The following is a 12482-nucleotide window of genomic DNA, read 5'->3' as shown; positions in this document are numbered from 1 at the left end:
TCGATTTCACACCTGACGCATATACCAAAGAAACGCACTGTGAGGAGACACTTTGCAATATAAAAACATATCGAAGCTTGAACGTTTTAGTGTCGCGCGGTGCCGTTTCTTTCGCGTTGCATCGATAACTGGATACGATTTAGTACAAGGCAATGGTCTCCTAGGAGTAATTCAACGATCGATACGCTTAAGAGGTGGGAAAGAGAAGGAGGAGAAGGAGGGCCATTCGACTCCACCGCAATCACTTGATTCATCAAGTTCCGCATGCATTCGTGCAAATATTACCAATTCTAATTATGATTACATCGGTTAATTACCACAATTCCTAGTCCGTTATCCTACACTAACGACATCCATGCTTCAGGACATCCATCATTTTTCTTCAAAGATTTTCTCACTTACATTATCGCCGCACAATCTATCAATGAAATATCTCAAACGATCCTAGTTGAGCTACATAAAGCGTATAAATTTCGGTTTCAACTTAAAATAGGACATACACCTGTGTATATAAACGGATCGATATCGATATACATTTAAAAATAGAAAAATATGCATGTACTTATACGGTATCACTTTACATTTCAATTCAAGTTTCAAGATTTTGATGGCGCTATTCGAGAGATGGCGGTGTTCGCGCGAAAGTAACATGGTTGCCTCCTTAATCAGCTGGTGTCCACAATATCGGGCAATGTAATATAATTACACTACATAACGACGAACGAAATGTAACGATAAACTGTTTCTTTAATTAACATATATTACACTCGATAAATCGGTTTTGCGATAGACTATGATCAACTTTTATTTTAGTCACCTTTAGGTTAAATCGATGAAACGGAGAATAAAATGTATCTGAAAATGTATCAAAAAATATTGAATTGCTGTACAAGGCAGATACATACTAATGTGTCTCGAACATTACTTAATCAATATTACAATGCTACCCACAAGAAAAGGTTACGTTCTTCGCGTTATTACTGGAGCGGTTTCGGTGTTTTAGTACTCGGAATGACTTATGCTTCAGTGCCTTTATATAGAGTATTTTGCCAGGTAATACTGTTGTCTTAAGCATAACAGTCTTCTCTTACATTTAATAATATATGTTGTCGTTCTTTAATAGGCGTATAATTATGGTGGGACACTATCGGTCACTTACGATAGTAACAAAGTGCGTTCGATGATTCCCGTTAAAGAGAGAGAAATAAAAGTCAAATTTAACGCCGATACTGGAGCAATGATGCAATGGAATTTCAAACCTCAACAAAATTGTATAAAAGTACTACCTGGAGAGACTGCTTTAGCATTTTTCACCGCGAAAAACCCATTGGATAAACCAATTACTGGTGTATCAACTTATAATGTGGTTCCATATGAAGCAGCACAATATTTCCATAAAATTCAATGCTTTTGTTTCGAGGAACAACAACTTAATCCACACGAAGAAGTAAGTTTCACAGGAACTACTTCAAAATAATCCCACTAATTTTTATTCATGCTTACATAAATTATATTAAAGGCTATACAGTAGATAATCTTGTTTAATAGTATCTTAAGCTTGGTGTGTATTATTACAGGTTGACTTGCCAGTGTTTTTTTACATCGATCCAGCTATTGTTGATGACCCTAAAATGGAAGATCTAGATGAAATTATACTTTCTTACACATTCTTTGAAGCTAAAGGGGGCATAAAGATTCCTTTACCAAGTTTTTTGAAAAGAGAGTGAATATTGTAATGTATTTATGTTAATGTTTTAAGAATAGATAGAAATATGTGGATAAAAAAATGCTTCGTATCCCCCTTTCATCACTGTAAGTTGAAATTGTTGTTCTGTTGCTTTGCCTAAATTTCTTTGAACGTGCAATTCAATGATGCGGAATAATTGTTTATAGGTAAACATTAAAATTTGAACAGAACATTAATCGGATAAGCGCGCCTAAGACCAGAAACTTTTTCCCGGTCGATGTGCATCGCATCGATCTTCAGCGCTAGATCGTGTTCCAACATTGTTCGTGTTCTCAATAATTTCTGGTGTTGATTCTCCAACTCTTTCAAAGCTCTGTACATTCTTTCTATTTGATTACTTATTTCACCACTTTCTTTTTGGAGGCTATCAAAACAGAACACGTTAATACGAATAAACTATATCGACGTGTTATCATGAAAATAAACGCGAAAGAAGAAACCTTGTGTGAACGTAATCACGGCACAGCTCTATATCTGGACGATGCATTCTAGCTTCCAATCTGGTATGTGCTACTTTCATTACATGACTTTTATCTGCAATAGCTTTACGCATCAATTCCAAGTTTTTTTCAATGTCAAAAATTTCTTGCTGCACCTAATGATAAAAAAAAATCCTATGGTTATTTCAATATATTCCGTAAAATTGTTCTTACCTTTTGTAAATGTTGTTGAAGTTTATTTTTAGCTTCTAGTAATTCAGAAGATCTATGTGCCAAAGCATTATTTGTATTATTCCATGTATCCCACATTTCTTGTGCAATTTTATTCATAAGAGCTTCTGCATTTCCCCTTAATTGACAAGATTTGTTTCTCTCCATCTGTGACTTTTTAACTATTCGATTAGCAGCATCCATCCATGTATCTTGTTCTGAAAAGCTGGTTACATAAATAAAGTGAATTTTTACATATAATAACCCATTAATATAAGTTGCACAAGTATTGAGTGTTTTAGATACCATGGATCATATTTTTCAATTCCAGAATAATATTGTAATCCGTGGCTGTAATTGTTCAATTGATGACACATTGTATCTATTCCTAATGCATTTTCTTTATTTTTTAAGTCTAATTCTAGCTGGCATTGAGATGCTCTGCAATCTCTTAGCTACGAGTAAATGGTCGGTTTTTAGCAATATTCACATTTCTGTTTTTCTCTGTTTAACTTAATATTACCTGATTTTTACATTTCTCCAAACAAATTTCCAGTTTTTTTCTATTTTGATTTAACGTTTCTATCTCTTTCAGTAAACATTTCTCTGAATCGTCGTGTACAAGTTCGGTGCGACAATAATGAGAACGCGAATAATATATATACCTATTTACATTTGTTACGAAAGTAATTAGCTTTACCTTTTCTAGCTTCTCTGTGATAAAGACACTCCTCTGCAATATGCAAAGGACCCTCGATATCCTTAATAGCTTTATCCAAATTAAAACGACAATCTTGAAGTCTTTCGATTTCTTGAAATAATCTTTCCAATTCTGATACTATTTCGTTTCGCCAAAAATTCACGTCGTTTATTCTTTCACCAAGTCTTCTACCAGTATCATATTGTCCAATTTGCACCTTCTCTTCTGCGTCCCTATTACAAGTATTTATTATTACATATATTGTACGAGTCATTTAATTCATGTTATATTTACCTAATAATTCGTAAAGCATCGTTTCTTATTCTTTCCGAAAAATGTCTACAGGAATCTGCTTCGTTATAATATTCTACTTGTTTCTGAAACCATTCATTAGGTGTATATCGTGTATGAAGAGTAATTCCTGAAGTATATACTGGATTGCGTTCATATCCCGTTACCAAATTAGGGAACTTTAATGAACTTATGGTATCCGCGTTATCTAAAGTATAATTAGGCGATGACTTTGTAGCTCTAGAATAATCATTAATGTCTATTTTACAATTTTTCTTGTATAATGATGAACAAAAAAGGCGACTATGAGTTTCAACTAAACTTACAAAGGCATAATTTGAACGTTTTTACATTCCAAATTGGGACGCCAAGGCATTAAGTTATATGTACCATTCAAGTTACTTGTACTCCATAATTGTGGTTGCTGCAAAATTTACACAAATAGAATACATTATAAGAGAAGAATTGTTTTAATGCGATTAAATAAAAAGAAAATATGAAATCTCAACTTATTTAAATCCTTTAATGATGTATATGTACATTTAATGATGTATTTGCATAATAAAAAATAATATAGTGTAGAGAAATTATGGAAATTACTATTACTCTAGTTACAACAAAAAGTAAATAATGGAGTCTATTAAGATTATTTTTAAGGATTGTCTTTTTATCGATGATTTGAAGAATTATCAATTAAAATTAGTCATAATCCAACATGGCAGATATACCTAGCGATGCACCGCAACGTAAGTACACGTGTGATAAAAAAGTATTGTTTTATAAAATATTCAACGAAGTATTTGTTCTTTGATACTTTATCATTATATATAATTACGATTTTAAATGTGCAAAGAATTGCTTTTGATATATTAATACATTTAATGTTAGTCTTTCATATATATGAGGTTATATCGGTTACATCTTTAAATTTGAGATTTGGTTAATATTCAAAATATAGCGCATTATAAACTTGAAATATAAATAATATTTCTAAGCATATTTATCTAGTTTTTATATCTCTAAGAATTTTTATGCATTTCAAGCAAAAAACAATGTATCAAAAAATCCTGTTATTTTAAAATGACAAAAAAATAATATTTTTCAGATTGCCCTGGTACAGAAAGCCAAGATGCAGGAAAGGCATCTGCATGTGCAGGATGTCCAAATCAAACAATATGTGCATCTGGTGATGCAAAACAACCAGATCCTAATATAAGTCTTGTTAAAGAAAGGCTTTCTACAGTTAAGAATAAGCTATTAGTGGTATCTGGTAAAGGTGGTGTTGGTAAAAGTACTATAACATCATTGGTGTCCAGATTCTTGGCAGCAAGTAATCCTGATATAAATGTATGTATAACTTTTACATAGAAACACAGAAAAATAATCGTTAAAAGCATTCATTTTTTTCAATAAGACATTACTGGCTATTTCTGTGAAGATATTTTCATTTTTATAAGTTGATTTACATTAACAATACTCACTTTTCTTCCTGTGGCAAGCATGTCCATATTGTTTTCTATGTACATACCAACATAGTGATTTCTAGCAACCAGGTACAGTTTACTGTATACCATTCTAAAGAATGCACCTACACATTTACAAGCCTATCTATGTTGTATCACCCTGTACCATTTCCTTATTGATTACCTCAAAGCCTTAATGTTTCAAGTATTAATAGTTGTAGTATGTAAAACTTGATTTTATTGTTTATTAATTTGGATAAATGATAATATAACAAAGTAAATTTCACAGGTTGCAGTATTAGATATTGATATTTGTGGTCCCTCTCAACCGAGAGTGTTGGGTGCAATAGGGGAACAAGTTCATCAAAGTGGTTCAGGATGGTCACCAGTGGTAAGCTTTTATAATTACAAACCAATGTGAAGTGTGAATAGTACATTTAATGAAATTTTATTACCTCTTTCAGTACATAGAAGACAATTTGTCCTTAATGTCTATTGGATTTTTACTTGAAAGTCCAAGTGATGCAGTAATATGGAGAGGACCTAAAAAAAATGGTGCTTGTTTCACTGTTATCCTTTTTTATACTTTCTATACATATAAATTTATACATTTTATTATATTGTCTGATACTTTTAGGCATGATTAGACAATTTTTATCAGAAGTAGACTGGGGCATGTTGGATTATCTTATTTTGGATACACCCCCTGGTACATCAGATGAACATTTATCAGTAACCTCGTATCTTAAAGATGCTGGCATTACAGGAGCAATAATAGTAACAACTCCACAGCAGATTGCTTTATTAGATGTGAGAAAAGAGATTGATTTTTGCAGAAAAGTTAATGTGCCAATCCTAGGTGTTATTGAAAATATGAGTATCTTTGTTTGTCCTAAATGTAAGGCAAGTATTGAAAGTAGTTTCAACCTGATCGAATAACATCGTTAATTATCGCTTACATGAATATACGTTTTATATAGAATTCTGCGGAGATATTCCCAGCAACAACGGGTGGTGGCCGAACAATGGCTAAAGATTTGGGTATAGAATTCTTAGGTTCTGTACCACTAGATCCACTTTTAGCTAGATGTTGTGACGAGGGTAAGAATTTTCTAACAGAAATCCCAGATTCACCAACTGTTCTTACATTGCAAGAGATTATTCAGAGTAAGTTTTCACAAGTTCTAGTCTAAGTTATATCTGCTTTTTAGATTACACAAACCAATTTTGCGTTTCAGAAATCAAAGGAAAATGCGAAAAAATGAAAGATCACTGTGAGATTAACACGACGTGAAAAAAATTGCGATCTTTATATTAGAAAAAATGTATGTATATTGACGCTGTGTATAAAGAATGTAAAAATTGTTTTTCTTTATTTCTTGAAAGTATAAATATGTATTTTATAAATTTAATAAACGGAGGATTTGTGTTATTTTCATACTACACATTTTACGTAGGTGTGTATAATGCTGTGTATTATCATATATTCAAAATTTTGCAATGATACATTCGTTGCAGAATAAAATGTATTTGTAAATTGGCACATATGGTAATGGAGTGATTCAAATTTTTATATTTACATTTTATATACAATCAAACAATTTTTCGATTTTAAGTATTCAACTTTGAAGTATTTGTGTGCAAAAGGATTTTGAGAAAATTTCAGAAGTATGTATTTCTTATTTGTCGTGAATATACGCCAATCATTGTACTAAAAATAAATTGAATTGCCATGTTCCATTGTTAAGTATTGCGGTGTTTATAGTGATAGAATGAGTTCAATTAAAATGACCGATAATACTATCTGAGTAATGCATTGAAATATGCATAAACACGTACTGTGCGTTCATGAGATGTTGGCTAGCCAGAGTACGTTCTCACTCTGTTCCATCTCTCCTGCTACCACACGCACTGTCGTTATTGGCTACAGCCGGTGACAAAGGACGATGACGAGCGTATTGAAACAAAGTGAAATAGAATGATGACTTTACAGCATTGACGTAGTCTCCCAATCAAAGTGAAAACTATTGAGAAATTGAATGATTTCCTTACATTTTACATATTACCGCTGATTCGATGGTTGGAATATATGACATATTAGATACCGGAAAAAGTTCGTGCGGATTTTAAGTCAAGGTTGAAACATTCAAAACTTTCTTGGAAAATAATTTTATTTGTATGATAAATAGTCACCATTTATTTCTACAACTATTTCCAGCGTTCTACAAGTTTATATATTCCTTCTTTGTAAAAATCTGGGGGTTTACTTGCAAGACATAAATTTATTCCTGATTTCACGATTTAAAAAAGAACCGCACGTATTTTTTTCGATACCGAAAATGTTACTGTTTGATATGAAGATATGAGGAAATTTGAATTAATTGAATTAATAAATCAGAATAGACCTCAAAAAACTCATAAAGTGGATCAAATTGCATGGACATCCGGTTTTAAGATTGCCACCTTACATACATATGTCAATTAAACACAAATGAATTAGTATGGACCGAATTAAAAACAAAAATAAGGGAAAGAAATACTTCGACATTATCGTATACAGAATTAGAAACGATTACGAAAAATGTTACAGAGGGAATTTCATGTAGGTCATGGGAAAACTAATGTCAACATGTGGAAGATGTAGAAAAAAAATATTGGCAGCAAGACAGTATCTTGGAAGCAATGATAGATGATTTATCATTAGATGGAAATAATAACAAAATGGATACAGCAGAGAACGTTTCAGAGGACAGTTCCTTTCCGTAGGATTGACAAGGTAAAAAAATTTATGCAAAATCGCATTTAATTTTTTCATTTAGAAACTCTCTCGGAACCTGTGGCGGTAGATAAGTAAGAAATTGTATCTTTTTATAGTTGACACATTAATTAAGTGGCTGCGCCTGTGCTATGGAATCGTTCTATTTCACTTTGTCTCAATAAGCTCGTCGTCGTCCTTTGTCACTGTTTGTAGCCAATAACGATAATGCGTGCGGTTGTAGGAGAGGTGAAACAGAGTGAGCGCGTAAACTCTGACTAGCCAACATCTCGCGAACGCACAGTATTTATGAGTAATGTAAGATGTATATTTTATTTTAAATACATTCGTATTTTATATGCGGCTTAAGGTTATGTGATATAAAACAGCTTTTTATATTGTTATGTTCTACTAGTTGCATGAATATTACTTCTTAAATAATTATTCAACAATTATCGACCGTTTTTATTTAGTTGCAATTAAGGTAAGGAGAACAATTATTCTTTCTTATCGGTTATAATATTGGATTAACAATTTCAGTAAGGAAACTTATCAAAATAAATATTAAAATCGTTCTGTCAAATGAAACAGTATAACAGAGATGGATGTTAAGAAAACAAAACAGCTTGCAACAACAGATGTGCATTTAACTAAATACTTTAAATATGTATTGTCATATCATTTTCTGAAATTGGCTATGCTTATTATTTTATTTGGTGGCATAGTGGTGTTTATGGGACAAGGAAAATGCATTATTATTGAAAAATATGAAATAAATATAATTTCTGGCAAAGACAATGATAGTTTGCAAGATATAAATTACAAATTGATCAATGCTTCTGTAACATTGACCAACAAAGGAAAATTTGAATATGACATAGCATTTGTTGAGACAGTATTTAAAATTCCTGATATTATACAAGTAAGTTTTAAACAACTTTGACTTGAATACATAAATAAAGTGGTAAAAAAAGGATATAGAAGTAGTATCATTATACTGATTTTCACTTATTATATACAATAATTTTTAACTATTTATTGCAAACAGTGTGATAATATTCCATGGGAATTACGCTTTGATTGTCATCCTGAGGATGGAGTATCTAAGTTTAGTTGCACAAGCAGAGGTTGTTGCTGGAATCCTGCTAACAAAGAAATCTACATTGCAAAACCTTCTTTGGACTATCCATACTGTTATTACTCAAAAGATTGGAGCATATACAAGTATGAAAATTTCAGCAAAGAAGGAAATGATTTTTCTGGATTTCTCAAGCAAATGAAAAGTTCATATTACAAAAATGATCTACCAATTATTAAGGTAGAAAGCAGCACTGTAGATGATTCTATTCTGCGTGTAAAAATGTATGATCCTCTTAAGAAGAGATATGAACCACCATGGCCTCTCAGGACAAATCCAAAACCATTTTCTCAACAAAATGTTAATGCAAAATATAAATTTGATATTGATAACATTAAACCTGGTTTTAAAGTACAGAGGACATCAGATGATACAGTGATGTGAGTGATATTTTATAAACATTTAAGTTTTCAAGTTTCAATTTCAGTAATTAATCACTATAGTAAAATTATTATGGTTCCTGATCTGTAAATGTTATTGATTGTTTTAATATTTAGATTCGATTCTATTAGTGTCGGGGGTTTCATATTTGCCGACCAATTTTTGCAAATAAGCGGCCTTTTGCCGACTCATAATATTTATGGTATCGGTGAGCATCGAGCAAGTTTAAAATTAAATACAGAATGGCAAACTTTTACATTATTTAACAGGGATCAACCACCGACAGAAAATGTACGCTGATTTTATTTAAAATACTGTTTCAGTTCATGTAAAATACTGTTCCACACACACATACATGCGCGCGCGCGAGTGCTTATTTATAAAGTGGTTCTTTTTAAATTTAGGGAAATTTGTATGGGTCTCATCCATTTTATTTAGTAATGGAAAATTCTGGAAAATCTCACGGAGTTCTGTTTCTTAACAGTAATGCTATGGGTAATTATTTCTTGTTATTTGCCTTTTGTTCGATGCGTATTGAATCCATCGAAATACGTTTCATGATGTTCGTTACTTTTAGATGTGATGTTACAACCATCACCCGCTATCACATTTCGAACTATAGGGGGTATTTTTGATATATACTTTCTTTTGGGCCCAAGTCCGGCAGATGTTATAAAACAATATTCTACAATAGTGGGCAAACCTTTTCTTCCCCCATATTGGTCTCTTGGTTTCCATTTATGCAGGTATGAATATTATTTTATCGCAAAAACGATGCTTTACATTCTCTAATAATATTTCAAAACCATACAGATACGGATATGGAAGTTTAGAGAAAACAAGAGAAGTATGGAATAGAACCATAGCCGCAGGAATTCCATTTGTAATGTATTTCAGATATTAAAAGATTTATATTCGTTTTATATATACAAATATAGTGTGCGCATGCGACGTGCACGCGCATGTACATGTTTGAACTAACTTATATTTTGTTTTCAGGATACTCAATGGAACGATTTAGATTATATGGATAAGAACAACGATTTCACGTATAATTTAAATAAATTCAAGGATTTGCCACGATTTGTGAACGAAATTCATTCGGTAGGAGTTTGCGATTATTTCAAAGAATGTTTTGATGCAACGCATAATACTTTCTGCATTGTAGAGAGGGATGCATTACATTCCTTTAATCGATGCAGGAGTATCTGGTTCTGAATGTAATGGAACTTACTTGCCGTATGACGAAGGTGTGAAAGATGATATATTCATAAAAGATGAAGCAACCGGTCGGCCATTTGTTGGAAAAGTTTGGAATTTTGTTTCCACCGTATGGCCTGATTTTACAAATCCTAAAACGCAAAACTATTATCTCCGTATGATGAACAACACTTATGACAGTTTTGCGTACGATGGTGCTTGGATTGTATGTATTTATAGCTCGTTAGTCGAAATAAGAACGAAATAAGAAATCAACTATTTCATTTTCATCGTTGCTTCTTGTGTTTTTTGTATCACAACAGGATATGAACGAGCCATCAAATTTTTACGATGGTCTTAAGCAAGGATGTTCACGAAATAAATTGGACTATCCAGTGTATGTACCAAATGTTGCCGGAGGTATACTCGCGTCGAAAACTGTATGCATGAATGCTAAACATTACTTAGGTTTCCATTACGATCTTCACAATACTTATGGTACAAGTCACGCGATAGCAACAAATTAGTAAGTATAGTAGTAAGCAGAAGTGAATGAAGTTTGTAAATTAAAGCGAAATATATAATCATGTAAAATGTATACAGTGCACTGAAGAAAATCCGGCAAAAACGACCATTTATAATATCGCGGGCAACTTGGGTGGGTCACGGACATTATGCAGGTCATTGGACGGGAGATGTTTATTCAACATGGTAATGAATATTACGTGCATAATGTATCATAAATATTTGTTAAACATCGACACGCACTTCACGCGTTACATTCGTCATTATAGGCACGATTTAAAAATGAGTATTCCTGCACTTTTGTCGTTAAATTTTTATCAAATACCAATGGTTGGTGCTGACATATGTGGATTCAATGGAAATACGACAACTCCATTGTGCAATCGTTGGATGCAACTTGGTGCATTTTATCCCTTTTCTCGTAACCATAACTCCGACGATACGATCGTTCGTATCGATCATTTATCAATCTTTTATTCGATGCCATTTAGTTTCTAGTAAAACGTGTTCTTTTCTTGTTGCCGTAGGAACAAGATCCAGTTGCTATGGGCGATTTAGTAATAAAGTCATCTAAGCGTGCTCTTACGATACGTTATTGGTTACTACCGTATTTGTATACGTTATTCTTCCGAGCACATCAGTTTGGAGAAACTGTAGCACGGCCATTGTTTTTCGAGTAAGTATTAGCCAACATGTGCTTGATTGTTGTAAACTGTTGTAAGATTGAACGTTTTCTAGATTTTCTAACGATTCATCCACGTACGATATCGACACTCAGTTCCTGTGGGGAAGCTCTTTGATGATCGTTCCAGTTTTAGAAGAAGTACGTTCACTTTATAACTTATCAATTATTTATTTATCATAAGAAATGAATTTTATCGGCGTTTAATTGGGCCCTTAGAACAAGATTGAAGTAACGGCTTATTTGCCACGCGGAGTGTGGTATAATATTTATACGAAGGAGCCGATATTTGCATTGGGTTTACATTATACATTGAATGCACCGCTCGATACTATACCATTGATGATACGCGGGGGGTCTATCTTACCGGCACAGAAACCAGCCGATACTACAACGAACAGTAGAAAAAATAATTTCGAATTATTAATCGCATTAGATGACGAAAAAACGGCTAAAGGAGAATTATATTGGGATGATGGTGATAGTTTAGGTATTTCATCTATCATCATTTTCCATCGATCAACGCTTGATTATTTCGACTAATCTTCTTTCGATATATATACATATATATTCATAGATTCGTTCGAGAAAGGGCAGTTTACGTGGTTATTCTTCACGGTCAAGAATAATACTCTTTCCAGTTCGAAAGCAAAGCAAAGTTCATTCAACGAGAAAATAATTCTTCATAAAATACAAATATGGGGAATAACTTCTAACGTTTCGCGAGTCTTTTTGAACGATTGCGAAATACGATTCAAGTACGACAACAAAACAAACGTGAGTTCCTATTTTTCATTTCTAGAAGGTTGATGGAACGGCGGAGAATATATTTCCTTAAATCTTAAATTTCCTAATTACAATGCACAATTTTTTAGTGTTTGAACGGAAACAATTTACAAGTGGATTTAAGACAAAAGTTTTGGTTTTCTTGGATATATGCTAACAAATGA

At 32.7% G+C, this 12482-nt stretch overlaps 4 protein-coding genes across 4 annotated transcripts; 3 read left to right on the top strand and 1 right to left on the bottom strand.

The window, feature by feature from the left end:
- The first annotated feature begins 635 nt into the window (after window positions 1-635).
- LOC108573250 (cytochrome c oxidase assembly protein COX11, mitochondrial) lies at window positions 636-1774 on the top strand. The gene is made up of 4 exons (XM_017935643.1): window positions 636-728; window positions 814-1053; window positions 1124-1447; window positions 1578-1774. Exons 2-4 carry the CDS (start codon window positions 850-852, stop codon window positions 1725-1727), a joined length of 678 nt encoding a protein of 225 aa, XP_017791132.1. The 5' UTR covers window positions 636-728; window positions 814-849; the 3' UTR covers window positions 1728-1774.
- A 68-nt stretch (window positions 1775-1842) lies between these two features.
- Window positions 1843-4896, bottom strand: LOC108573249 (tektin-3-like). The gene is made up of 9 exons (XM_017935642.1): window positions 4870-4896; window positions 3715-3812; window positions 3392-3628; window positions 3098-3330; window positions 2921-3030; window positions 2704-2852; window positions 2401-2623; window positions 2188-2342; window positions 1843-2111 (listed from the first exon to the last, which is right to left on the bottom strand). Exons 1-9 carry the CDS (start codon window positions 4894-4896, stop codon window positions 1901-1903), a joined length of 1443 nt encoding a protein of 480 aa, XP_017791131.1. The 3' UTR covers window positions 1843-1900.
- A 151-nt stretch (window positions 4897-5047) lies between these two features.
- Window positions 5048-7617, top strand: LOC108573214 (cytosolic Fe-S cluster assembly factor NUBP1 homolog). Its single transcript, XM_017935603.1, has 6 exons — window positions 5048-5071; window positions 5141-5242; window positions 5316-5406; window positions 5489-5754; window positions 5832-6018; window positions 7490-7617. Exons 1-6 carry the CDS (start codon window positions 5048-5050, stop codon window positions 7615-7617), a joined length of 798 nt encoding a protein of 265 aa, XP_017791092.1.
- A 536-nt stretch (window positions 7618-8153) lies between these two features.
- Window positions 8154-12482, top strand: LOC108573213 (lysosomal alpha-glucosidase-like). Its single transcript, XM_017935602.1, has 16 exons — window positions 8154-8529; window positions 8650-9124; window positions 9242-9416; window positions 9530-9620; window positions 9703-9871; window positions 9939-10008; window positions 10125-10229; window positions 10294-10551; window positions 10649-10851; window positions 10929-11036; window positions 11120-11297; window positions 11378-11526; window positions 11589-11673; window positions 11752-12022; window positions 12110-12309; window positions 12408-12482. Exons 1-16 carry the CDS (start codon window positions 8208-8210, stop codon window positions 12480-12482), a joined length of 2934 nt encoding a protein of 977 aa, XP_017791091.1. The 5' UTR covers window positions 8154-8207.

This window comes from Habropoda laboriosa, unplaced genomic scaffold (assembly GCF_001263275.1).
Source record: "Habropoda laboriosa isolate 0110345459 unplaced genomic scaffold, ASM126327v1 scaffold134, whole genome shotgun sequence".
In the NCBI taxonomy this organism is placed as follows: Eukaryota; Metazoa; Arthropoda; class Insecta; order Hymenoptera; family Apidae; genus Habropoda; species Habropoda laboriosa.
This window is presented reverse-complemented; position numbering and strand designations above follow the sequence as displayed.

Bases quoted from the DNA above. Each gene is read 5' to 3' on its own strand.
- LOC108573250 (XM_017935643.1), top strand. From the start codon at position 850: ATGTATCTGAAAATGTATCAAAAAATATTGAATTGCTGTACAAGGCAG. The intron at 1,054-1,123 runs GTAATACTGTTG...GTTCTTTAATAG, and splicing joins TATATAGAGTATTTTGCCAG to GCGTATAATTATGGTGGGAC. The intron at 1,448-1,577 runs GTAAGTTTCACA...GTATTATTACAG, and splicing joins AACTTAATCCACACGAAGAA to GTTGACTTGCCAGTGTTTTT.
- LOC108573249 (XM_017935642.1), bottom strand. From the start codon at position 4,896: ATGGACATGCTTGCCACAGGAAGAAAA. The intron at 3,813-4,869 runs GTGAGTATTGTT...TAAATTTTGCAG, and splicing joins TGCTTGCCACAGGAAGAAAA to CAACCACAATTATGGAGTAC. The intron at 2,853-2,920 runs GTAATATTAAGT...ATTTACTCGTAG, and splicing joins TGGAGAAATGTAAAAATCAG to CTAAGAGATTGCAGAGCATC.
- LOC108573214 (XM_017935603.1), top strand. From the start codon at position 5,048: ATGTTTCAAGTATTAATAGTTGTA. The intron at 5,243-5,315 runs GTAAGCTTTTAT...TACCTCTTTCAG, and splicing joins GTTCAGGATGGTCACCAGTG to TACATAGAAGACAATTTGTC. The intron at 5,755-5,831 runs GCAAGTATTGAA...CGTTTTATATAG, and splicing joins TTGTTTGTCCTAAATGTAAG to AATTCTGCGGAGATATTCCC.
- LOC108573213 (XM_017935602.1), top strand. From the start codon at position 8,208: ATGGATGTTAAGAAAACAAAACAGCTTGCAACAACAGATGTGCATTTA. The intron at 8,530-8,649 runs TAAGTTTTAAAC...CTATTTATTGCA, and splicing joins AATTCCTGATATTATACAAG to AACAGTGTGATAATATTCCA. The intron at 11,037-11,119 runs GTAATGAATATT...TCGTCATTATAG, and splicing joins GGAGATGTTTATTCAACATG to GCACGATTTAAAAATGAGTA.